The following is a 25824-nucleotide window of genomic DNA, read 5'->3' on the forward strand; positions in this document are numbered from 1 at the left end:
TCTCCCTCAGACACCTTCCAAATATTCTCAACCTCACAAAAATTAACTAGAAAATCGGTACAATATTTGTTTTTCGTTATTTTAGTGTTCCGTGTGAGAAACTGTGTATGACTCATTACAAATGTCTCTCACGCACAGTTATTTGGACTGAGAGGTTGCAGCTTTTCCTGCATAAGTATTTTCTTCCTCCCACCCTGCAGGAACATCTTGCCTTGCTGCTATCTGCCTCTTGCCAAATGTGGGACACCTTGCTATCTGCCTCTTGCCAAATGTGGGACACCTTGCTGCCTGCGGGGAATCAGCCAGGGGAGCATCTTCCTCCTGTCTGACACTCACACCACCACTCGCCAGGCTGACGCTAGCAGCTTGGCAAGAAATGCATCCCACTGCTGCCGGTCCGATGTCCTGGACACTCCCTGTACGTGTTAGGTATATGAACATGTTTAAAAATTGAGGAGTCTGAAAGGGTCACATTCTCGATTACGAACTTGGGAAGAGTTACGAAAGAAATGTAAAATACGAAAGCAAAATTGTAGAGCTCGGCTTCCCAAGGAAACCCTTCCTAGCTCTTGCACTGTCTTGGTTCACTTGGCAGGTTTTCAAGCTCCTCCTGTACCCATAGCTAACTTGCTTCAGAGAGTTACTTGCAGCTGCATTTCCTCTGTTCCTTTGTTAAAGATGGAGTCCCCCCAGGGCTGCCCACAGCACTTGCTCAGGGCTACCCTCCTCTCCCTTCCATCAAAGTGGAGTATCTTAGTCTCCTATCAGGCATCTCTGCCTTTCAGAATTTCCAGCACTAGTCATATCAAATATGGCTGTGGAAATCTGTATTTTTCCCTCCTGCTTTCTGGAGTAAAAATTTATTTTAAAAAAATGCAATTAAGTAGGACACCACTCTCCTTACAGTAGGGAATCGAGTTTCATTCAAATGAGATTCAAGATTTACTATAATGTACAACTCCAGCTTATAAATCTCACGTATTTCAAAGTATTCAGCATATACATAGCTTACTTATTACCTAACGCCTCTTTTTAGTGTTTTATGGAGGTCACATGCAACATATGAATAATATGGCTGGCATCTAGGATGCCTTTTCCAGATTACTGTCTGTTACTGTTCTGTGTCAGTTTGGGAGTCTTGTCACTACAAAATGCACTTCCCTCCAGCTGAATTGTAAGCAAAACCACCAAACATAACAAATCTGTATTTCTGGTACTGCTGCAACATCCAATTTCTTTGTTCAGATTCAGATCCATTAAGCTCCAATAACAGACAATATGCCATGTTAAGAGGTGAAAGAATACAGTCCATGCTTTTTAAAATAACAGCAAGGTTTTCTTTTTGAATTGTTTTAAATATTTCCTACATGTCGCAAAGGAATCTATTGCCTTCTGCATGAAGCTAGCCTCTTCTGCACTGGTACAGGGCAACTTGTACATAAAAAAATGCCATGCCTTGTCACCAACAGCTTGCCATATGAATAATCTAATCATAAGAAGATACTTGAGAATAGTGACAACTATACTTAGAATTGAACTGCACAATAATGTGTTTAAATACTTTTTGGTTGTTGACATAACAAAGGAGATTACATGTTGACCATAGAAAATACCGGTATGATGAAAACAATGGAAGAGTTTATTTTTATAGCTCAACCTCTATCTCCCTAGATATATATATATATTTTTTTTTCCTTCAAAATAGTGTGTGAACATAGTCTTAATGGTATAAAGCTGATCCAAAAGAAACATGCATTGTAGTTAAAAAATGGGAAAACCAAAACTATCCTTCAAATAATCATTATATCGTAGTTATAAGACATAACACAGTATAGTACTAAAGAGAGATGGTAAATTTTAATTACAGGATATATAAACTGAATTTGCTTAATATGATACATTGAAATTTCATTTGAACTTTTTCATCATTTTAAGAATTACTGTTTAACTTATGATGTCATAAACATTACTCTTAAAATCACTTAATTTTTTTTCAAGATAAAATATTTCTCTATGAATATTTCCCATTTGTTTCATTTAAAGGCACTTTTATCTATTATGAGTTTTAGAAAGGAGTGAAAAAAATCGTGTTTTTGTGAAAGTATCCAGTTTTCTCTGAATTCAGTTTGTTTCTACATGATCAATCCCAGCTGAGCTCATAAATCTCACAGTAAAACTTATGAAACAGCTACAGCAAATATCAGAAAGACAAGAAATGGCTGACCTGACTTTCTGCTCAGGCTATTGCAGGATGAACAGATCAGTTTCCCAGATGTCTATTCATGCCTGGACTGGGGAAGCCATTATAATGAAAATCAGAGTTAAAAGGTCTGGGGCCTTACCTGGCCTGGAGGTATTCTCTGAAAATCCTGTTTTTCCTGGTCTAGGAGTCGCCTAAAGAAGTGACCCCTTGAACATGGTAAATGAGTTCTTCAGAGGCCTGAAATAAATTCCTAGGTTCAAGATGCTATTTGTTCTTTGTTATGTACCCATTTCCCTTGGGTTAATGCACCTCAGCAGAAACAAGAGCTGGAAAACACCACTGTTGTAGTCTCCCATGATGACATTTTAGGCACCTAAAATGCAGATACAATGCCTAACGGCATCCATAAACATACTCTCCATAACACCAACAACCTATAGCGTGCACCTACAATGAAGCGGTTGCCTCCATCTCTAAGCACATCAACACTTTTAAAAATACCTGGCTCTTGGGACAGAAAACTGAAGCTTTGTAGAAACTAGGACATCGACAGGAGATTGAGGCAATAGCTTCAGAGATAATTTGGTCCATCATAAAACCGCACTGCCACAGAAAGGGGTAGCCCTGTGTTCTCCAACGTCTCCCCCACCCATCAATGGCCACCCCCAGGACTGGGAAACGATCCGGGCCAGCACGGTGACCGGGGCCGAGCCCCGGGGCCGAGCCCCGGGGCCGGGGGGGAGCCAGCAGGCAGGGCTGGGGTGGAGGAGGAGCACCCCCCTTTCAACAGGGGGGCAGACCACTGCCAGGGCTGAATTCGTCAAGAAACCGGGATACCCATCGGAAGTCCCCAACACCCAGGAAGCAAACCGACCCAACCGAGGCTGCTGTTGCATTTCGAGTAAACTCCAGTCTTCACAAATTAGCCAGACGATTCTACCTCCAGAATCAGATTAAGATTTAAATTAGAGTTAATTGATTGACAAAATTCTTTGAGAAGTTAATTGTTCACTGAGCTTGCTGAATTGCTGCCTACAAACTCAGAGGCAGAAAACAATACAGATTAAGCACATGGAGAAAGTTTAAATTAATTTTAGAGAGCTGGATCCAATTACCATGAATATTTATTTTACTTTAGGTTGGCACTAACAGAAACATGCATTGCCAATAGTTTAGATATGCAAAGAGAAGAGAAAGATCTAATCCATGACATCAAAACCCACACGCTGATTTTTTAAGGCAGTCTGATTTGCATAGAGTAACTGCACGCTCAGGTATTATTCCAGACTCATTCCTTTTAGGACTACAGATTCAGGATAGTTTTCCACCTGTAAGATGCAAAAAGAGACATATATATATATATATATATATATATATATATATAAAACCATCCTTTTGGTACCTGCTGAGTTTTTAGTCAAAACCATTCAACTATGAATGTATATTTTATGCAACAGGTGCCAGAGGAAATGACTTGACTGTAAGTGAATTAATTTTTTTTTAAATAATGTCTCCTTTAGCATCCTTAGTTTGAGAGGAAAGGATCTCTGAATGCTCATCCAGGTTCCAGTGTTTACTCCCTCTGTATTTCAGGGCACGTAACTTGACCTTTCGTTCCATGATTTATTCATTTATAAAATGAAGAAATATTAACACAACAGCACTAGAAGTTAACCGTTCATAAAATGTTCTGAGGATACCATGCAGTGGAGAGCTGTGCTACACTCTCCTGCACACCTTCCCAAGCTACTTTTTTTTTTCCTTTTGAAAATTTTCTGTCATTTTTACTTTTTTTTTTTTTTCCTAGTTAGGAAATTTACTTTGAACCAGTTTGCTAATAACAAGACCAGGCTTCAGCAGGGGGGAAATAAAACTCAATGGATGCACACAGCTGTTCTCTTCTACTATCAAAATTACATTTTCTTCTCCGGAAACTTATGCAGTAGACGGAGAAGCAAGGAAGAGGAATGTACCATACCAGCTAATGGGTTGGGGGTGGTTCAAGGTGAGAACGCACGGGAAGGTTTCTGAGCTCTAAGTTCCCATGCCGCTCGGCTAACCTGCTCAGTTGACTTTGCGGGGTCAGGTCCCCAGTAGAGCTAACCTGATCCGCAGCAAGCTGCCTCTGCTGAGCCCCTGAACACCCCTCCGAGGTTAGCACCAGGACCAGCACAAGAGTAGCAGGGGATGAACGCAGTCGAGGCAAGAGTGAAAGGAAATGATGATTAGTTCAGCATAATCTGTACACAGCGTAAATGTGACCTAAGTTCGATTAGTCTTCCTAATCTAAACAAAGGCAGAGAGAAACTCATCCATTTATGAGGAAGCATTTCTTGGGTAAGTGTGAATTCTTATGAAGTGCTATATGTTTTAAGGTTTTTAAAGCACCTAATTATCCCTGATTGAAACAGAAGTTAGGCACCCAACACATTCAGAAATACACCCATAATTGTCAGCCTTGCCTCATGTATTAACTAGAGTTGTTACCTTGATCAGTTTTACTCCTACTCAAAGTGATAATGAAATGGCAATTTTTTTCTGTGTTTTTCTTGAAACACAAGCTCCTTGTTTTCTTGCAGTAACATTGCAAACCAAATAGGTTACAGAAGAAATGAAAGACAGGAAGACAGAGATATGCATGGATTCGTTTTCACAGAACCATATGAGAATTAATGTTGGAAACAACCCGAGATCCTTTAAAATAGGCTTTGGGATCAATATGGATGTTTTTTGAATACACACTTAAGACCACTATTTTTAAACACAAATTATCATATAGCAGCATGAGCTCAACATGAGTACGTCAAGAGATGGTAGAGTCATATTTAAGCTAGTTAAAAAAATCCGGTTGATTTGCTAGATTCTGTAATTATCGATTAACTATGTATTAAAATATATATTAACTCTTCATAACTGGTTTTAAAGAGTGCACCATTAGTAACTACTTTTTCTTCATCAGGATTTCAAACTGGTCTGAGCGTTTCAATTCAAAACAAAGGTATAGTCATCCATCAGGCTTTTTTTTTTTTTTTTTTGCTTTGGGTTGTTTTTCATGTTTGCTTTTTTCCTTGGTTTTGTTTGTTTGTGGGGTTTTTTAATTAACAAGTTGCTATATAACAACTCCTGAGCGCTAGTGAATATTAACTTGCGAACTAGAGGCAAGAAATAAAACAAGCGTGAAGGTGCAACTACTAATAAAATTGTCTTGGGCATACATATATAACTGAGATGCTCAAGTGAACATCATGAATTTTGGACTCTATAGAATGCCTGAGAATGAAAACTGTAACTCCTATGAGAAGTGTGGAAAAATGCAAGGAGAAATCATAAAGAAACAGATGTTGCACTTACTCATAGTAAGGAATGTATCTATTCTATAAACAGCATTAAAGAAACCTAAAAGGGCAACTGGATGACATCAACACTTCTGAGGTTTCTTTGGATTCATTTTAATAAATATCAGGTAAAGGGAGGAATAATTTAGCTGTCTGAATTACTGGATTATGAATTAAAAGGCTTCTTTTACCATTCTGCACTCAAACCACAGTCATATTAAGCATAAGACTGTAATATGAATTCTTAAAGAATGAGAAAATATTATCAGTTCTGCAAGTGATTAAGTCTAGCCCAAAAAGAACATGTAAGGCAAATGCTTTGGAAAGCCTGCCTTTTTGTATAAATGGCAGATCAAAGTGGTATTAGTAAAATTATATAATCCTGTTAAACTGGATCCTGGAAAAGGAGTACTGAAAGGCAATTTAGACTCTTACCACTTCCTTAAACCACCACATTCTATTTATTTTAACTTGCAGGTCCTTGCAAAACTCTTACTGGCACTTTACTTGTACGTACTTTGCTTTCTGCTGAAATCACAGGACAGGACAATCAGGTTTGTTATCAAAAAAATTCCAACATAACAAACAACACATGCACACATTTTTCTTCATCTGAGGAATACCAGTCTTCTGCTTTTCACACTGACAAATTTTATAAAGACAGAAAAATTCTCTCAAATTTGTCTTCTGTTCTTCACTGAAGACTTAAAAAAACACCAAAACACTCATACACAGATGGACAGAGATTTCTTATACATTCTGCACACTGTACTGTCACCACAGGACCACCTGCAATCCTCCACTGTCCAGATAGGTGTTCTCAAAAACACCTGGGTAAGCTGTTTGCCCAAGGACTATGTACTGGAGATAAGACGTAATTAGCAAATGAAACTATTCCTAGCACTCCTCCTTCAACATTAAGTGCAGAGCTGCAGCAGCAAGCTGGCACCTGGTAGAGGGAAATGCTAGATGTGATCATTTCAATTTACACATTCAGCACTACATCCCATATGCTTGTCAATGCGAAAGTGTCAGTGATAACAGAGATACCCTAAGAAAATGCTCTGTTGAAATGCTGACATGAAGTTTTTATGTATGAAGCAGACCCTCTCCTCTGGACCATCTGTAACTTCTTCCTTTTCTCACGGGGCATGTGTTGGCCATAAAATCTTTTCATTAAAAAAAAATTAAAAATTAAGTTTGACTTTAAAGAGAAAATTACAAGCCCTTAAACATCATAAACCAAGTTTATATATCCAAGTATCATTCACATAAACACACTACTTGCTCAGCAAGAAGAAAATCTGCTGAGCAGGAAAAGTTTGCTGCAATTAGATATAGCAAAATTTATAACTGTGCTGCAAAATTAAAGAGAAGTATCTGGCCCTATGAATTTTATCACTATGTGAAGTTAACCAAACTGGCAAAATACAACTGTTTTTGTCTCCTGACTGTGGTATATTTCTCCATGCCTATGTTCTGTGCACTTCTTAAACTCATAAGTGTTTTTCCAAAACATTTGCCAATTATTTAATAACCAGAAATTCTTTAAGTACAACAAAAGTAGGAAGCCTACTTTTGTGTGAGGAGTGACAAGTTTGCTGAATTAGGTGACCAAATAAGAATAAGGAAGACAATGCAGAGAAGCTGAATGATTTCCTCTGCACAGCTGAGGTTTGCAAACTGGCGTAGATCATCAGGAAAGGATGATGGAGAGGATGGAGGGAGAGAAACAGGATGACAAAGTTTACAAGGCAATGGTGTTATTCAGTATGCTCCTTAAATGATCTGGAAATGGGGTGAGAAGACAGAGATGGAGAAATCTTCTCCACGATAATGTCTTTAAAAAGTAAAGTCCACAAAAGACAAGGCGATTCATGACCACAGTAATACACTCCAAAACCTAAAGATATAACTTAGGATATTAAAAAAGTATTTCATTAAGCGATGAGTTTGTATAAATCAGCTCAGACTCAATCACAATGGATAATTAAGAAATGTGCACTGTAAGCAGGCTACTTTGTGCATTTTAGTATTTTGGCATCTTCCTCTGAACCTTCAAATACAGACTACCAGTGAAAGAAAAAAATCTCAACTAGAAGGACGAAGATACAATGAGGCAATTTACAGTTCCTGTAAAAGTGTACCTAATCTTAAAATCCCTAAAGCACCGTTGAAAGGACTAGCTTATGTGGGAAATGAGTCCTTTGGAAAAACCTTGTTTCCCTCTTCAGGGCAAAAATCAGATGCAACTCTGACATCTACCTAACCACACCCTTACAGAACCACAAAGACAGTAATCGTATTTGCATTTTTAAACACTTGCAAGCAATTTGGGATACCCTTCACCATCTTCATAACTGAATCAAGGAGATTCAGGCTCTAGATACTCTGACTTTAGATGACAGAGTCCCACAGAGTAGCATTAATGGTGTTAAGAATCAAACTGGTACTAGATTGTAACGAAGAATGACACATTTTAGACCTGTTTTCCCTCCTGAAAATAAAATGCCCATTCCTCTGGCACAGTGGTTTCCCAAGCTCCAGTGGACACACAGATCTCACTGGTTTTTTCATCTACGTAAGGATGGCCCGCCCTGACAGCTCTGCCACGACCTACACCGCTCCCACGTGTCCAGCGCCCCAGTGACACAGTTCAGGGAGGTGACTGGGGTAAACATCTTCCCCCAAAAAAGACCAGCTCTCTCCTGCCAGCCCTGCTCCCCGTATTCGTCCACCACAGGACCACCACACGGACGCCAGAGCCAGCACAAGGGAGCTGACGGGGTGAGAGGGCAGGACTCAACACTCCCCACCACCGTCCGATGAAGACGCCGTCGCTCAGCGTTGCCCGGCTCACCCCACTGATGGGCACGTACGCAGCCGCGCAGCCGTGCCCGACCGCGGTGACTCCGGCTCCCGGGGCCGTGCGGACGCCCGCCTGCCCCGGTGCGAGGGGGGGCACCCGCAGCCTTGCCCTTGACGGTCTTCCAAAGGCACGCTGCCTACTGCAAGCATCTTCTGATAATTAAATCTTAGTACTTTCACTTTGGAAAGCAAACACCTGACACGGAGAGGCTGTGTGCATCTCCGCATGCTCCAGGGACTTTCCTAAACAACCTGTCAGCAGTACTAATTGAAAGTGTGTAGTGTTAATATGTTAACAGCAGACATATGATCAAAAATACGTATTTTCCACAGAAAATTGGAATTTGTCAGGGGGGAGGGGAGAGATGCACGTGGATCTATTCTTGTGTAAAATTATTTTTTTTTAAGCATTTATTTGGGATCTAACTTAGAAATTACTGTTACATATTCTAAGCATATGCTTCGTAGGTGGTTTTTTTTTTCTCCCTTTAAACAGCATCAAAGCCTTACAATGACCTCATTAGAGGTACTTCAAGTTCTGATCTCCGAAACACAACATACACGGAAAATAACTGCAGTGCTTCTTTTAAAGTCTCTGACTGTAAGGTCTAGGTGTATATTCAAATGACACGGGCAAATGCGACAGCTCTAAAACCCGACTTATCAGTTTAGGTTGCTGACATGCTATTGTGGTGCCTGTTCTCCTGAGTCAGCAGAATAAGCATTCTTGTAACCTTCAGTACTCTGGTTGAGGAAACCAAAAAAGGTGAGTGTGAAAAACCTGGAGAAGAAGAAAAAATAAGCATTCTAAGCCAGGGATGTTAGTCTACCATCATCAAAAGGAGATACCTACCTATGTTGCAGATCTAATTTAGGAGGCATGACTTTATAAATGCTTAAAGAATAAAAATGAAATTTTAGCTGAGCATACATGTACACACTGTTTAAAAAAAAAACCCATATATATATATATATATATAAATTACCTGTTTTTAAGCGCAAACTATGCAGGTACTTTGTTGAAAAATTAATTCCCAGTGAAGGGTATACATTTGTGTGGGTAATACAAATGGAAATTGATTCCAGAGTCTTTTATTCCAATACCTCCTTCACTTCTAATTCCTCCAAGTTAGCTTGAGGATGCAGCATAATTTTCATGGAACAGCAATTTTAGATAAATGGGATATTGGAGATGAGAGTTGTATGTCTAAAAATGCTTTCATGTCTAAACCATGAAATATCATGCAGTAAACATAGCATGTTTTGCCTATTTAAATGGTTAACTGGCATAAATAAATAAATACATATTAAAAAATATTTTTAAGACCTAAATTTTTAGTTAATAAGCTTCTAGAAAAAGTCACCTTATGAAGACCAAACTAAGGTACCACAAAGATGTGAACTGCCTTTTTATTGATAGATCTGTTGTTAATACTCATGAGAATCACTTGCTCGTGAGCGGTTAACTAATGCCACATTATCAAGATATAAACACGTTGCATAAAAATTCTCAAAATCTTCAATAATGAGCTTTCCTTGTGTTATTTCTTCATAGTGTCATCAGAAACAATTCATTGGGCCTTATCAGACAAGAGTTCCCATTTTCTATCATTCCATTTTAACCTACCTAATCAGTTGAACAAAAGTACTTTATGTAAAATGATTCCTTTAGTTGCCTTAGCTACAAATCCCTGCAGTATTGTATAATTGAAATCTACTCACGTAAGTTAGGAATAATTAGGACCCCAAATTAAGCCAAACACAAAGTTAATTCGAATAGTCAGCTGCTGTCATTTAAATGGTTACAGACTTTTATTGTTGCTTAACATCTTTGAATGCTTTTAAATGCACCTTTTTTTTTTCCTCCCCCGCCTGCTCCCCCCATTACAATCTGATCCCTTACTCCAAGTGGAAATAGGATCAACACAACAAATTTTGGTCAGGTCACAATCATTCATACCTTGACCAAAGATTTTCCTTAGTAAAGTTTTTCCCCGTTATGGTCACTAGATTTTTTTTTTTTTTTTAAATCAGCCAAATAAACAAAGGAATTAAAAAGAATGGAAACAGACGAGGCTTTGAGGTAAATAAAGTCAGAATCTTTGAGTCTGCTACAAATGGCATTAACATGACAAACTTTTAATAGCAAATATTCGGAAAGTCTCTCTTCATACTTCAGAAAACCTTTTGTAAAAAGAAAGCAACATAGAAATGTAGTTAAAATGGATCCATAACAAATCCAAGAGCTAGAAAATAATGCATCAAAGAGGTAAGGTTACATATTATAACTGCAGCTGTTGCCAGGACTGAGTTAGGACTCTACTGATTGAACAGAGTGAAATTAAGAAATAATTCATACAGCAAATTAACTGCTATACTGTTCTATATGATACATATAACAAAATAATTGCTATACTACTAGATTACAGTGTAACTGGTAAAGAAAACACTGGTGGTTAGATGCATTTCTCGACCGTTTTTCTGTCGACACTTAGTTTACACTGCAGAACAAAACACTGTATATTATAAATCCTTTAAGACAGTTTACATATGGATGACTTCCAGACTTTTGTATTCTGGATTTTTAAAAATGTATTTGCACAGATGCTTTTTATATATATGAAGATATATATGTATCTCTCTCTTTAGTATAAAGATATAGAAGATTTAAAGTTTTTTATTACTGAGCAGTATTTGAATTGAACACCAAAACCAACAGTTTATGCATGATATGCTATGCTGATATATTTAATTTTTTTTTCCAGCTGGTACATTAATACATGAAGTGATGTTTTGTGGACTCTATCCATCTTTATGGGTAATAATCCACATCACAAACCACCCATTTGCCCTCTAGTACTTTCCATGCTTCACTCTTCACGCATGCCAGCTTCATCTGTTGCAAATTAAATGATGCAAAAGCATAAGCAGCAAACTGTTCGGTTTTGTTTACTAAAAGCATATTTGTCTTAAGCCACTAAAAAGCATTATCAGTTCTAAGCCACAAACCCACATTTTTCTAATAGACTTTCAATGGTAAATGTTAACAATGGCGCAGAATAAATCCTAACTTTATTCTTAAAGTAACATTGTATAATTAAAAAAAAAACAGACAAAATATTAAAGGCAATCCGCAAGCCTGAGTTACAGAAAAGAACTGGGGCAGCTCAATGGGGAGAAATAGGAGAAATTAATGTGAAATACTGTGGACGGCACATCAAGTCACGTGCACAGTCAAACCAGATCAGTGGTGAACAGGCAAATCCGACTGAAGCTCACTAGGAAGATGGTTAAAACAGAAGTGATGTGAAATAATGCTGAAGTCTTTAAAAAGCAAACATTTCTCGTTGCTTTTCCAACTAAAAATGCTGCAGATCAGAGAATCTCGTTTCAGTGTCAACTTCCTCTCAGGTTTCCTAAAGGAATTACTAAATTCAAATTTAACAGGAAAATTGCTCAAACAGCACCTTGCATTAATTGTACTTTCTGCTGGAACAGAACAAAACTACCTAACTCCTGAGAGAGACATCAAAATCCCTGACAAGGGAGAACACAAAAGCCAGCTCTCCTTCCATCATCAAGATCCCCCATAAAACTAGCCGAGTGCTGTATCCAACAACTGAAAGTTATGTGGTCCCCTGAGTTTCTCACATGTATATGTTGCTCAGGCAACAGATGAAAAAAAACCTCATTTTGCTTCCCATCTAGCCTCTCCCCCACCACATTTTATATACTGACAAAACATCAGTGATTATTATACTAGTATAAATTGAGAAAACAAAAAGAATGAAACGTTCCCAACCACCTGGAGTGGTCCAAGCTCAGGAGGAACAACCAGGGAATCTCCCCTACCACTGCCAACACATTCACGTATGTTTACACAGGTTGTCACCGGGACATGGATGGATCGTCTCCCTGATTGAAAGAAGGGCCCATGACCCAAGCTAACATTCATACAACTCTATTTCTTTACACTTCAAAAGAACACCAGGAGATAGATATTACAGAAACACAAAGAGCTTTAGCACAATTGGGTTTTGGAAGCCAGTGGAGTAGTTCAAGACTCTTTCTGGAAGGGCAGGAATTTGGGACACCTTCAAGCAAAAGGATTTCTTCAGGTCCTATCTATCAGAAAGAACTGCATATTCAATTTCTCATACAAAGTTGTTGGATTTCAGGTATGGCTCATTTACAGAATCACCCATACAAAATTTATCCTGTGTTTAAAATGTAAAAAATTTAGTATTCCTGAAAAAAGTGAACATGATTGGAAAAATATCCAGCGTTCATGCATTTCATTCGAAATGTCAATCAAACAAACCATCAATGGATAAACTAGTACTATCTGTAGAAATGAGTAAAACTGGAGCCGATCCAGCTTTAAGAGAATGGAATTTTATCAAATTCAAAGTGATTAGAAGTAAAAAACCTGCAGTATGAATCTACCAACACAGGCACAGAATAAGTACCGTGTAAAACTGAAAGTACAACAAAATTATTCATGAACCTTTACTATATATGTGTGTGTTTTATTTCTTTATCTTCCTTTCTCCTAATTTTATACTTGGACAGCATATAATACAATGAAGTGCTGCTTTAGAGCCAAATTATCCAAGTACAAAGTCATATAATAAAAAAAATAATAATCAGAGGGAGCAACTATAAATACTCTTCTAACCAACCAATGTTGATGAGTAAATATGGCACTAATTAACCACTGTAAAAGGCCAGACAATTTTTAAAGTGTCTTGTCCGTGAAGGTTACTGTATAAATATATACAACTGCATAACAACAGGTTGGGAGCTCATATACTATTAAGTGCATTTATGACAGGAGTATGGATGGACAACAACCTAAGAACTTCTCCCCGTGAATGATTTTATCTCCTCTTCTTCATGTAACACAACCTGGAAGGCTATCACAAACACAGAAGTGGGCACATCCATGAAACATATACTAGAACTGTTTGCCTAAGTCCTTTGTCTGCAGTGCTTTTGTCCGACATACACTTGCTGCTATTAAGACATCCGTACAACACACAATTAGCACAAAATGTATTACTGTTCTGTACCGTTTACTCACAGAGGCAGACCATGAACATCAATGGATCTACTTTCAAGGACAAAACCCAGTATGTGCTTGCAGAACTTGGCAATGAATATTAAATCTAAAATCATTATACTTCATGATAATTTTTATAATCTGATCATAAGACACTAAATGTAATAAGAAAGCCAGTGCTGAGGCATTCACCAATATCAGATGCTTCAGGCAGTTATACTTCCATTTTACACTATGACCTAAAAGTACAATATAAAGACAGACATTGTTGTTAAAGCTATATAAAAAACCTTGTTACTGTGACAAACAGTATTCTTCCACTTGACAGAAAACAGAAATGAAAATAATTAAACAGTTTTAAAATACAACTGTTAATTAAAATAAATGATATACTTTTTCCGTATTTAGTAACAGAATACTAATGAAGCCTATTCGTTTTTTAAAAGACATGAGTGTCCAAATTCTGCTATTGTGTTCTTGGAAAGGTACCTTACCGTAATAAGCTCATCTAGAATATACCCAGATTTATATTTAATAAAAGAAAAGCCCCTCAGGCAGTGGTGTCAGTGCAGGTTAGCTGAAGGTTAAGTCAATCCCCTCTAATTGCAGTGGTCAGCTGCACGGCTCGCCTTGCCCACCACGGTTACAGCAACGAAAGATGGTAAACTGAAGTAAGAGCTTAGAGGGCTCTGAAAATACATCTGCCCTTAGCACAACACACTGCGTTTCTACAGTTTTACATGTTACAAGGTTCTTTTCTTCTGAATACAGAGCTCAAGAAGATGCAAAATCTCACTTCATAAAGGAGAATGTTTTTAAGTAACTGAGGAAGAAGACAGCTTATCAAAATAGTAATATCATTATTCATCTCATAGTAATTGCGCATTTATACTTTTTTCTTTGCTTAAATTATAAGATCCTTACATTAACATTTCCTAGCAAATGCTCATATAAATGTACAATAGTACAGTATTTAAAATGGTTCTTCGTGCATTCTTCTACATGGTTCTTCTACATTTTAAAGTAGTGTTGGTTTTGCTTCGGTTTCAAAAATGTAATGTTACAGCATAGGATCCTGCAGACCTCACTGCTCAGGGCATATATGAAATAATATTCACTGCCAGCACGTTAAAGAATCTCTGGCTTTTCCAGGCAGTCTGTCAGTCTCTATTATCTGGAAATGCACTTGAAAAGTTTAACAGACATTCTTCTTTCAGAAGAAGTTTGGTCTCACTGTTTAAATCAATTTCCTTTTTAAAAGATACCTTGGGCCTACACCTCCCTCAGAAAAGGAAAAAGAGATGTCCCAGATAAGTATGCACCAGAATATCCCAGTGAAAAACAGCATTCTCTTCCAGGAAGGAAAACAGGACGCAGTGCAGCAGTTGCTTTCTGCAGAAACGCAACTGCTTCCTTCACAGAGATATTTTCTTCTGCATAATCTGCATTAACCAATTAAGAAAAAACATTTTCTAAAGAATCATAAAACACATTAGGTATACATGATAAAAATGAAGATAGTATTGGAAGGCTTAATAGCATGACCCTCCAAAGGGTGGGCAATAACTGGCTGGCCTTAGTACGCTGGGTGTGCTTGCGGATGCTTTGCAACTTCTATTAAACCGAGTAGTTGCCTACTAACTGCGTGCTTCATAGAGCTCTCACTGTGATAAATTCCCTGGCTAGAAATTAAATTAGTGTTCCTATTTGCTCTTGTGTGACTCCGTAATGGGTTTCACCCCTTGTAGAACTTGAATCTGCTAATTAACAGAAGTTGATTTCTTCTGAAGTCCAGGGTACAAGAATTTTTTGAATTTTTGTCCTGGGCAAAATCCTACTAATACTTCCCAGTAAATGTACAGGAAAACCAACGTGCTTCTACAGTTTGTTGAGTACCCGTGCCATATGCCTTAGACACTCTGAGTAGCTTGTCAGGAGGCCGAAGATCTGAAGCAATACACTAAAAAGCAAATACCTTTGTAGTGGCCCAATGCACGTTACCTGTATTTAGTATGTCTTTTCCTTAGCAAATGCATTCACGTTGGATACACGCTTAAAACTGCTTGCAGTTTAACACTCAGCTCCTTGGCTGACATAAGTGGAATTTACAGGAATTTATATTTCTCAGCATAATGTTAATCAAAATGTACATTCAGAGGCAAAGACAGGCTGAATTTTTTTAAAAAAACACTAATGCTGTTTAGGAAAACAGAATTAGATAGCCAATGAAAGCATGATGTTTCTTCCTTTGGACAAAGCGTAGATAATAATTCATAATAAAATGAATTAAAATTGTATTAAACCTTGATTAAAATAACTGTAAGCAAAGAAGATGATTTCAGTGCTTCCCAAGCACTTGTGCTTCTCAAGCAGCTGAAGAGAATAAAACCAAAAGGCATCTAAAGCTAGTCAAGAAGGTGGACTTTGTAAGCAAAGTAAAGCTTAAAATATCGAAACTTGTACAGTCCAAAACCCAATCTTAATCAGAATGTTTAGCTCTGACATCTTTTTTTCATATGCATATTAGTGTATCTGTCTTAACTTGCTTGAAGAGAAACCAATAATATGTGTAATAAGCTTTTTACTCTGCTTTGCTATGGAAACAAGGCATGTGTGATCTCACTCTCTGACTTTCTGTATTTTCTCAGATAATTTTTAACTTGCTGGATGATTTCACCTAATTAGGAAGAGGAAAAAAAAGGCAAAAAGAGGTGGTGTCAAAAGTAATTCATTTCCTACAGCTCATAGGAAACAGGTAAGTAAAGGCATGGGACTCAACTGCATGGGACCGACAAGAGCACGCAGCCCCTCCTTTTGCGAGACCAGAGATCCAGGGCGGCGTGGGACGGGGACGGACTCGGGCACAGCCACAGCGGGAGCTCCCGTCTCCCCCAGGCCATCAGCCACGGTACGAGGCCAGGCTTCACACAGCTACCCACGTAACTCCCGATTCAAACTGCTTTCCAAGGGAGTTCTTTCAGTCTGTCTTTTGTAATAAAACTGTAGTTTATAGACATACCTATGGCAGAACAGGCTAGAAAAAGGGACAGAAAAATACCTTCGCAAATGATGTTAATGTTCAAGCTCATGACTTCAGCTTTTCTTTCCTTTTTCCTGCCTCTCACCTCTTCCTTATTTAGGGCTGCAATGCTTGCTGTTGATGGTAATAACAATGTTTTTCAAGACTCTACACAACAATATTGACCTGTTGTTGATCAATGTACCAGCAGTGTATAATAACTCTGTACGGTCTTCCCCTCCAGCTGCCAGCACTCATCCATTCCAGGCTCATTTTACCTGAAGGAATGGACTGCTTCAAAAGCAACCCCACCTGGACTGCGCTAGCCAGGAAAAACAAAGCAAAACCAAGACCTTCTTAACTGAAGATACGATTCCTATTTGGACAGGCAACACTAAAATAAATTGCAGCCTTCACGTAACTGTGCCTACTCGCTAATTCGCTGGCGAGTTAAAGTTAAGACACTGTGAGAGTAATGAAGTCTTTATCTTGATTGGTAAATGTTTCATTATATGAACAAATGAATCACTTGTCCACATCCAGGAATTTTTTTTTCTGCTCTCTCTCTCTCTCTGTTTAACTGCACAGAAACATTAAAATATAACAGCAGGGAATTCAGCCAGGTTTCATCTCCCCCACCAACTGCAACAACCTGCATATACACATAAGATTTCTATAAAAAACCCTAAGTTCCAAGTGAGAGAAATAAAGATTTTCTTATTTCTAGCAAAAGTTAGATGCTCTTATTTTAACCTTTGTTCATGTTCGTACTTCCAGGCATGAAGTGCTACTAAAGCACGTTACACTTGGCATCTCTTATTACTGAAGCAGAAGGCAATGTAATCTTGTGAGAAAGTGTAATAATGCGGTATTCATTTTGCTTCTGTGGCTGGAAGCCAACTCTATATTAATATTCATTTCCAGTATACAGAGCCACAATATTTCATTTATTTTAAGAATTTACAATTAATTTGGTATGATTCTGTTATCTGCTCCCAATTTCCTTCCCTGTTTCTTTTAGCTGAAAAAGCAGCTCTTGTACAGACTTTTAAAAAGTAAATTCACAACTGAAGCATCAAAAGATTGCTACTGGCTACTAAAAGCAAGAAAAACAGGGACAGAACAAAATGAACTTGAAATATTACAGATGACAATGAAAATTAGCTTTCTGCAAATGGCAAAAACTCAATCTGCAGAAGTTCTCGGTTGACTTTTTCCTTTCCAAACTCAGCAGGTAAAACACTCTTTGCAGTATGCTGTTTGCTACTGTAACCGAACCAGAGAAAGTAAGTTGTCTGCTTTTCCTTTGTTTTCGAATGTTTTCAACGACCACATAGCATTAAACTGCAAGTATGTGAACCTTTGTAAAATGTACTAGATATAGGGATTTGAAACAATCACAATAACAAATAAAATCCTTAGTATTTTAAAACTTCAGAAAAAACATAGATGCTGCTACTTCCTACACCTTTGGTTTCAACTAGTGCAACCACTTTTGCAATGTAAGTGCATTTATAATTAACACAAGTTATTACCTAACCAGCCAGTCATAAGATTTATAATTCCATTCTCCTAATATGGATTTAACTTCCTTACCTGTTAAAGGGGCTGAAAAGCATTTTACCTTCCAGCTGTTGGCACTTACTTTCCTATAAAAGTGAGATTATACACAAGTCCACAGACTCAACAGACACCAAGAGAGAAGTCACTACAGCAGCCACCAAATCAGAAATCCCATCAAGGATGAAACCATCCAAGATCTGCAGTGTGCCGAGGGAAATGCCAGTTTTCTAATACATCCTCGCAATTTTTAAGAAGAATGAGGGGAGGGAGGGGAAACCGGCTGTGAAAGCTATTTAAGTGAAATGAGATTTCCCCATGTTCAGAAACCTTCATGAAGACTCCTAGGATGCACTCCCTGGTATATGTGTATGTTCACCCATACATATGAACAACCTATTTCAGCAAAGCTTGTCTGTCAGTACAACACAAGACCCGAGTTGTGTTAGTCTAGAATAAATGTTTAGGAAATTACGCACTGAACCATATACAGTATTTAAATTTTTCATCTTGGGTTTTGCCATTTTTGGGGACTCGATCCTTTTTGTTTGTATAGACTTGGGAAAGAAGAGAGGGGGAGGCAGAGCAGCTTTCCTGAAGTATCTCTGAAAATTTAGCTTTAAAATTCAAAAAATTTTGACAGGGTAAGGTATGTATCTGCTTTAAAAGATGGTGAGATCACGCCACAGATGCACCAAAGAAGCCTATACATTATAAACCGATTACTGAATAATGTAAGAAGGCATGGAGGTGCTATTTTATTACTAAACCAGTCCTTTCACCTGTAATCTAGTCAATCAAAATGATTACTCGCAGAAATAGCCTCAAGTTCTATACAAATATTTGTAATTAAGAATTCATAAACCATGTTTTCCTGATCCTTCATTTGTGTTTCTCTATTAAAACGGCCACAAGAACAGCTGGGGAGACACACTAACTGGATAAAATACAGTTTATGAAGAAAAACAGATAAAGAATAGATGATACAACTTTCTTTAAAGAGCTTTTTCCTTCCTCATCTCTTTAAGAGCTATTTTAAGCACCACATTTGACAGCAGTGAAGTATTTTTCCCTTTTTTTAAAAAGCAAAAATATTTTAAAGTAGATGCTATTTCTGTATGCACTTTGAGTTTTATTTCCTGAAATTTAACTTGCATAGTTCTGATCTTAAATGAAGTGCTTGCCATTTTATTTTCAGCCAGCCAAATTAGAAGAGTAAACCAGGTATTTCATCTGCACTGTTTAGTTATTTCATATCACATTTAACATAGCCATACATTGCTTCTAAATGGTTGCACAATGAGAACAGGAAAAAGAAGAATAAACAGGAAGAGTCCAAAAATAAGGCACCTACCAATCAAGGACATTAATACTGTCACTTCAGTTGCCTGAACACTGTGTTTCAGTTTCAACATACCACACTGTATCAAAACCAAAAAAATACATTTTCTTTTTCCTTTACAAAAGAGACAGTTTGTGTCTTATAAATTAAACCTAGAACATGCTACAGATACTTTTACTCTGACAACCTAAAACTTCGAGTCATCTAACAGAAATTAATTGTACAGACCATTCATCTCATCTGCAAACTCAAGTAAAAAATAAACTAAAGCTTACCTTCAGTACACTGCAGGAAGCTGATAATGAGCAGAAACCAAAAACTTTGCATTCTGCAGCCAGAAGACACCATTATTGATCCCTGCAAGAATTTTCTTTGTATTCCTTAATGAATCCAGTTATAAAAGCCCAGCATCATCGAAACCAGTGGTCTGCATTATTCATCTTCATACCTGGAGACGCAGAGGATTTGGAAGAAAAGGAGAAAAAAAATCCATCAATAGCTGAACACCAATAATATGGAATACCAAATCTTACTTGACATGAAGACAGAAATTTTTAATAAAAACTGACAGTACACCTGTACTGTAGCTGGGAATTTGGCAGGTTTGTGGGATGTAATCTCTCAAGGTCAGTGATCATTAAACAGAATGCCAAATAATGATACATGTTAAAGTTGAAAGTACGAATGTTATTGATGTACTTGCACTAAGACACATGAAAAAAAAAAAAAAGGAACGCTTTCACGGAGTATAAGAAATCGGATGTGCAGATGACTAGGCTAAGCTTTTCCTCCTCCCCAAATCTGACACAACCTGCATTTCTCTACCTCAAAGAACAACAATAAAACTAAATCTAGGGCACTGCCATATTTCTAAGGGATTCGAAACATGGAGTAGCTGAGAACAACGGAGTAACACCGCTCAACAGTAAGGCTCTGTGGGTCTCCTCCCTGCCACAGCTCCAGCGTTCCCTTCATGCTATACATAGGTCGCTCTCCTTGGATGACAAGCAGCAACAGCAACTTTGCCAACAAAATACTCTGGTGAGGAAGCCTCTTCATATGACTCTACAGTTTGCTGTATTTCTACCCAATAAACACCTTCAGAGAAAAGGGAATAAACATAACGGATGAGACTCTCCTGTCCTTAGCATCTGACAAGATTTGTCTCCAACTGAGAAATATGAACCGAACTGCTCCTGTAAACGATGTACCAAAGGAAGAATTCTTAAAGCTATCATTTGCATTTGAAAAATATAATTACAGTGATAGAATGCAGTAGCTGTGATAGAAGACTTGACAGCAGAGTGCTCCCTTTCACTAATGACTTCGTTCTTTCGCCAGTCAACTGAGTAACTATGTACATCCTCTTCCATATCTCACTGTATGAAGCTAGATCATGCTTCAGCCCCGACTATTAGAGTTTGGGAAGCTAGAGAAAAATTAACATCCATATAAAAAAAAATTATTTTTAACTACAAAGCTGGCTCTATATATTACAGATATATGAAACAACTCTGGAAGAATGACTCTCTGAACGCTGCGGCAATTACAGATCCAGAGAGCTGAGTCTGGTCTCTCCAAGACCAATGGACAGAACTGTGTGGATGCATTTCTGAGGTATCTGAAATTAACATTACTTATAAAACATATAACAAAGACTATGTAAAAATTTAAGTGGCAGGATCCAAGGGCCACTTACGAGTCTTAATAGTACTGGAGCATGTTGAGGGCTTTAAAAATACATTTACCCTTTTGGCGAGGAGAACTGGAAAGGATGAAGAGCACAAAACGCCAGACAAAGAAATTCTATGAACTGTAGATCATTTTCAGAAGTAGAAAGTGTAACTCCTTTTGTATTAGTCAATGTTAATATTAATCAATGATAAGTTTGTTCCCTGAGCACACAGACAGCAACAAGACTGACACTCACTTTTTTCCCTCAGGAGAGAAAGACGGGAATTAACAGAAAACATTATGGAACAATTTCTCTGGCTCTCAGTGAAGGCAATGCGACTGTGGCAGAACAGGAGACTATTAAATAGCCAAGTAGGCTTCTTTACTTGGCTCCTCTTTAAGAGGAGTGATGCCACTTCAGTGTAGGCATCCCTCTCACACAACACAAGCATGCTTGTGATTTCTCACACAGGGAAATGAAAGACAACTGACATCTGAGGCCAACTGATTTTATGTTTATTTATACATAAAAACAAACCCTTTTTCCAATTTCCAACTACAGACAGGTGCTCTTCAATCACAGGCGCTTTTATCCGCACACATTTCAACAAAGAGCATGCGATAGCAAAGGGAGTGCTTCAGCGCAGGACAGGCAGAGTGTGGCTCTGCCTGGCACAGACCCATGTGCCTAGAGGTAAAAGATGTGCCCTCAATTTAGATGGTGATACACCAGCTGCTACAGGACAACCCAGAAGCAGTTATGAAGAGACAGTCATATTGTATCTCTAGATCTTTCACACTGGGCTGAGAGTATTTTGCAACTAAAAAAAAAATACATCTAAAAATCCACAAAGGATGCACTACGTTCAGCAGAAATTACAATTGCAAAGGAGCTCCTGCTGAGCAAAGAAGAAAAAATTGCCACCATGATATATCCAAAAAAACCCCTGGAGATAGTTCAGCTAAAAGCTTGGGAAGAGCTTGGATTAATTTTTTACCTGCAGCACCCAAAGGAAAAATCATAAAACTATTTCACAGACACTACAGACTAATCAGCATAATTTCAGTAAGCAATCAGAATAATCCAAGAGAATAGATGAGGAACAATAATGGATAAAAGTGAAATTAAGTCAGCCTTCTGATTGCTCCCAGTCTGTCCAGAAGATTTTGACTTCCTGAGACTCAAGTTTTATCATTATTTCCATAACATATCACTGCACACACAGATTTTGAGACGTTTCCCTTCATTTTCAAGTGGATAGCAGCACACCTGTGCTTTATCATCCTTAAACTCATCACTTCCCTGTGGGCTTTTTCTAAATTGGGGGGGTGGGGGGGTGGAGGTTGTGTTAAAAACTACAATCAAAGCACCACTTGGGGTACCCAACATCTCTCTAGGAAATAGCTGCAAAATTTATGGCAGAGACTTTTTTTTTTTTAAAATCGAGTAAGAGTTCCTGACCTTGTAAACTGACTTATTTTAACTATTTTAATAAGAAATCACAGCTTCTGAAAGGTTGTTGATGTTTCTGTGATACTAAAACCAGCAGAAACTATTCAACTAAGCATAAATGCAAAATATTTTAAGGACAAATTTAAATGCTTTGTGCAATATATTGTTCTCTCTAGATTGCTGTAGCCTACAGACATAGAATTTAACTCAGTGTACTGCTGCAAAAAGAATTTAAAATAAACTAACCAGCCCCTACCGGATTATTAGTAACACATGTTTTTCTAAAAAAGCAGGAAAAAATTAAGCAGTGTTTGAAAACTGATGCAATAGGGTTTGGGTTTGCTTCTTTCTTTTCTTTTGGATAAAAACTAACAGCTTCACAGTGAACAATTTTTAATGCAACCTCTATATTTGAGAAATTCTGTGTGGCTCCAAGTAGAAGAATGGTGCAGTTCTGAACCAGCTATTCATCAACATAACAAAAGCTAATCCTGAAAAAGGTACCCAGACATGAGCTGGAGCCAGAGAACACTCTGGCTATAGACACTGCTGTCAGCCGCATCCTTCTGACCATCCATCTATCAGCGATACAGCGACTGTCAGTGGCATCTCACAACAACAACAAATCCCAAACCAAACAAGGAGGACCAGGAAAAGACATATTAAGTTACTTCTTTGTAAACAGCAAAAGGAGACCACGGCGAGTGGCTGTCCTGCGCAAATAACTTATTTCCCTTCAGACGTTAATAAACCTTTTCCCTGGATCACTGACTGCTTGGGCTTGTGGGTGGGGCAGAGAGAAACTCCCTAGAGCAAAAGGTTGCTTGCATTTCAGAGTGCAATAAAAGCCGGCCAGAAAATTTCAGTTGTAACTTAAATCCCTACCTCTGGGCCATACTGCAGTCTCCCACTGAAAAAAAAAAACCAACCCTCTGCTGGAAACAAGAGCGGTTCACCTTGTTAAGTTTCTTCACATATGTGCTGTTGAAGACGACTGGATCAGTAATGGAAATGTTAATGTTCAAACCTGTACACTGCAAAAGTATTGGGCATCTCTTCATATCGTATTCACAAGCTGTGCTCCAAGTCCCGAATATCTTAGTGCCCCTGCCTTGCTTCCTTGTTCTTCTGTACTTTTGAAACTTCTTACAGACAGAACACGACCGCCGCAGAATACGTGCCACTCTTGGCCATGCCTCTCTCCGCAACATTGCTCAAGAGCACCCCAGAGATAAGAGAAAGCTGCTCCAAGCATGCTCCTTGAAATGCTTTCATCTTTGAAGAGAAAGACCTCTAAAGGACTGACACGTCCCAACTCTACTCTGTTTAACCTTCCCAAGGTTTTATTTTCAAAAGCCAAAAAAGGGTCTTTTAAGAGCTTCCGGACAACTGACACAGCATGCTCAAGAGCTGCCTTTTCCCTCCTGTTCCGTCCAGATTTTCAGGCAATTAAGACAGAGGGGAACGCAGAGATCTTTCCAGCTAAGCAAGGATGTTTTTCTTTAGCTGGAAGTCTTTCAGACTAACACTGACGTATTTTATAATATAATGCTTAATTTTCCAAATCGTCGTAGAAACACCGCGAAGTGCTTGCAACCTTAGTCAAGCTTTAACATCCCTATTACAGAAATAAAATTTACACTAGCTTTACAGATGATGAGGCACTGAGAGGTAAGGAATATCAGCCATAGCTGCACAGCTTATATGTGCCGAGGAACTAGCAGGACCCAGGCAGTCCTTCTTATAAATCCTGTATGACCTACCTTGCCACACATGCAGCACCCCCACTGCCTTTCATAACCCAGTTTATGAAACTAAGTAATTCTGTAATATATCTGAGACACTCTGCAGAGGAAAGGAGGGGGAAGAGGAGGCAAGGGTGAGTAGATATATATTCATACAATATAATAGACTACTTAGTCTCCTGAGAAATCATGCGTCCACGTGCTTTCCCACCATGAGGCTTTCCCAATTTAAAAAAAAAAAAAAGTTAAACTTCCTATAATCTGTAACATAAGAATTTAATTAGTGCAGTGTGATTAGTAAAACTGTCTAAGCCACATTAGTAAAATACTAGAATGAGACTAATACTGTTTATGGTCTAAGAGCTACAGTTTTATACGTATCTGCAGTGAGACCCAGCTCTAGTTTTCAACACTGAACATATCTTCAGATGCATCCAATATAAGTTATTCCTAAGTCTTCAATACGGTTATTCAAAAATTGACTTACATTAATAACTTTGCATTAGTGCTACAGTACCAGATTGTAGAAAATCTTCAAATTTACAAGATCTTACAAAAAAACCTGAAGACAAGCAAGACCCCATGCTGATTTAGTTAGCATCCTTCTACTACCTATGGTAAACAATCAATGCCTGATCTGTTCCAATTAAACAAGTTGCATATTGCAAGAAGAAAGGAAAGGCTAGCTCTGCTCCATCTAAAATTGGTTAACAAAGACTTATTTTCCATTAAAAGCAATTCAATGCTTAAAATGTACCAGAGAGTCTTACCTTCAATTCTGTATTCAACAGTCCCTACTAATTGTCACCTTGAACACTGGATTTCTAACCCAAAACATCTCTTCCCAAGTTGCATGGAAGGAATACAGTATCAGGAAAGGGAATAATACCGTAAGAACAAGACTTGACCAAGGTCATCCAATCTTGCAACAAAAAAAATTACTTCAATGCATTTAGCTGCGCTGTGCTCTGAAGTAACACACCCGTGCTTGAGGACTGCCCAAAATAGTGCGCAATAAACGTGTACCCTGAATTGAGAATGACCACAGAAATGCCCACCCCACACCAGCCTGGGTTCCCAGCTCATCAGTGCAGCAGATCATTCAAAATACCACACCCACCTATGCAAGACATGACACTGAACAGTGCACTGACGCTATTTCAACAGTGCAACATCACAATTTAGTCCATCAGTCTACAGCAGCTCAGTGGTCTACCGCAATCATTCACAGGGAAAATAAATAGGATTTGAGGGGAAAAGATGAAGATTCTCCTTTCTCATCAGCACTCCAGTTTGGCTTGGCCTCACTCTTGTGTTTTACAGGCAAGTTACACGCCGCTCCCTTCCCAACAAGCCAGCTTTGCCCCTTCTTGTTAACACAGGATAAAGCCTGGACACTCTAGGGAGTTTTCATTCAATAAGCCAGCAAAGTAAACCTTTGCTAGCGCTAATAAGAATGGCTTTTTTTTGGCTCCAGGCACTCTCCTTTTGCCAAGTCTGAATTTCTTTTTTTTGCCTTTGCTAAATGCTCAGAATCCGGGGGGTGGGGGTGGGAGGTGTCAC

The 25824-nt window shown here is 38.3% G+C and overlaps 1 protein-coding gene across 33 annotated transcripts in view; it reads right to left on the bottom strand.

Moving 5' to 3' along the window:
• The window catches only part of ADGRL2 (adhesion G protein-coupled receptor L2), a 393964-nt gene that overhangs the window by 108455 nt on the left and 259685 nt on the right, over window positions 1–25824 (bottom strand). For all 33 annotated transcript variants that reach the window (XM_030032141.2, XM_030032143.2, XM_030032142.2 and 30 more), the window contains one exon: window positions 19665–19837. In XM_030032141.2, coding sequence (XP_029888001.1) covers window positions 19665–19737 — 73 coding nt within the window. In that variant the 5' untranslated portion in view covers window positions 19738–19837. The remainder of the gene's footprint in view (window positions 1–19664; window positions 19838–25824) is intronic.

Source organism: Aquila chrysaetos, chromosome 12 (genome assembly GCF_900496995.4).
Source record: "Aquila chrysaetos chrysaetos chromosome 12, bAquChr1.4, whole genome shotgun sequence".
Lineage (NCBI taxonomy): Eukaryota > Metazoa > Chordata > Aves > Accipitriformes > Accipitridae > Aquila > Aquila chrysaetos.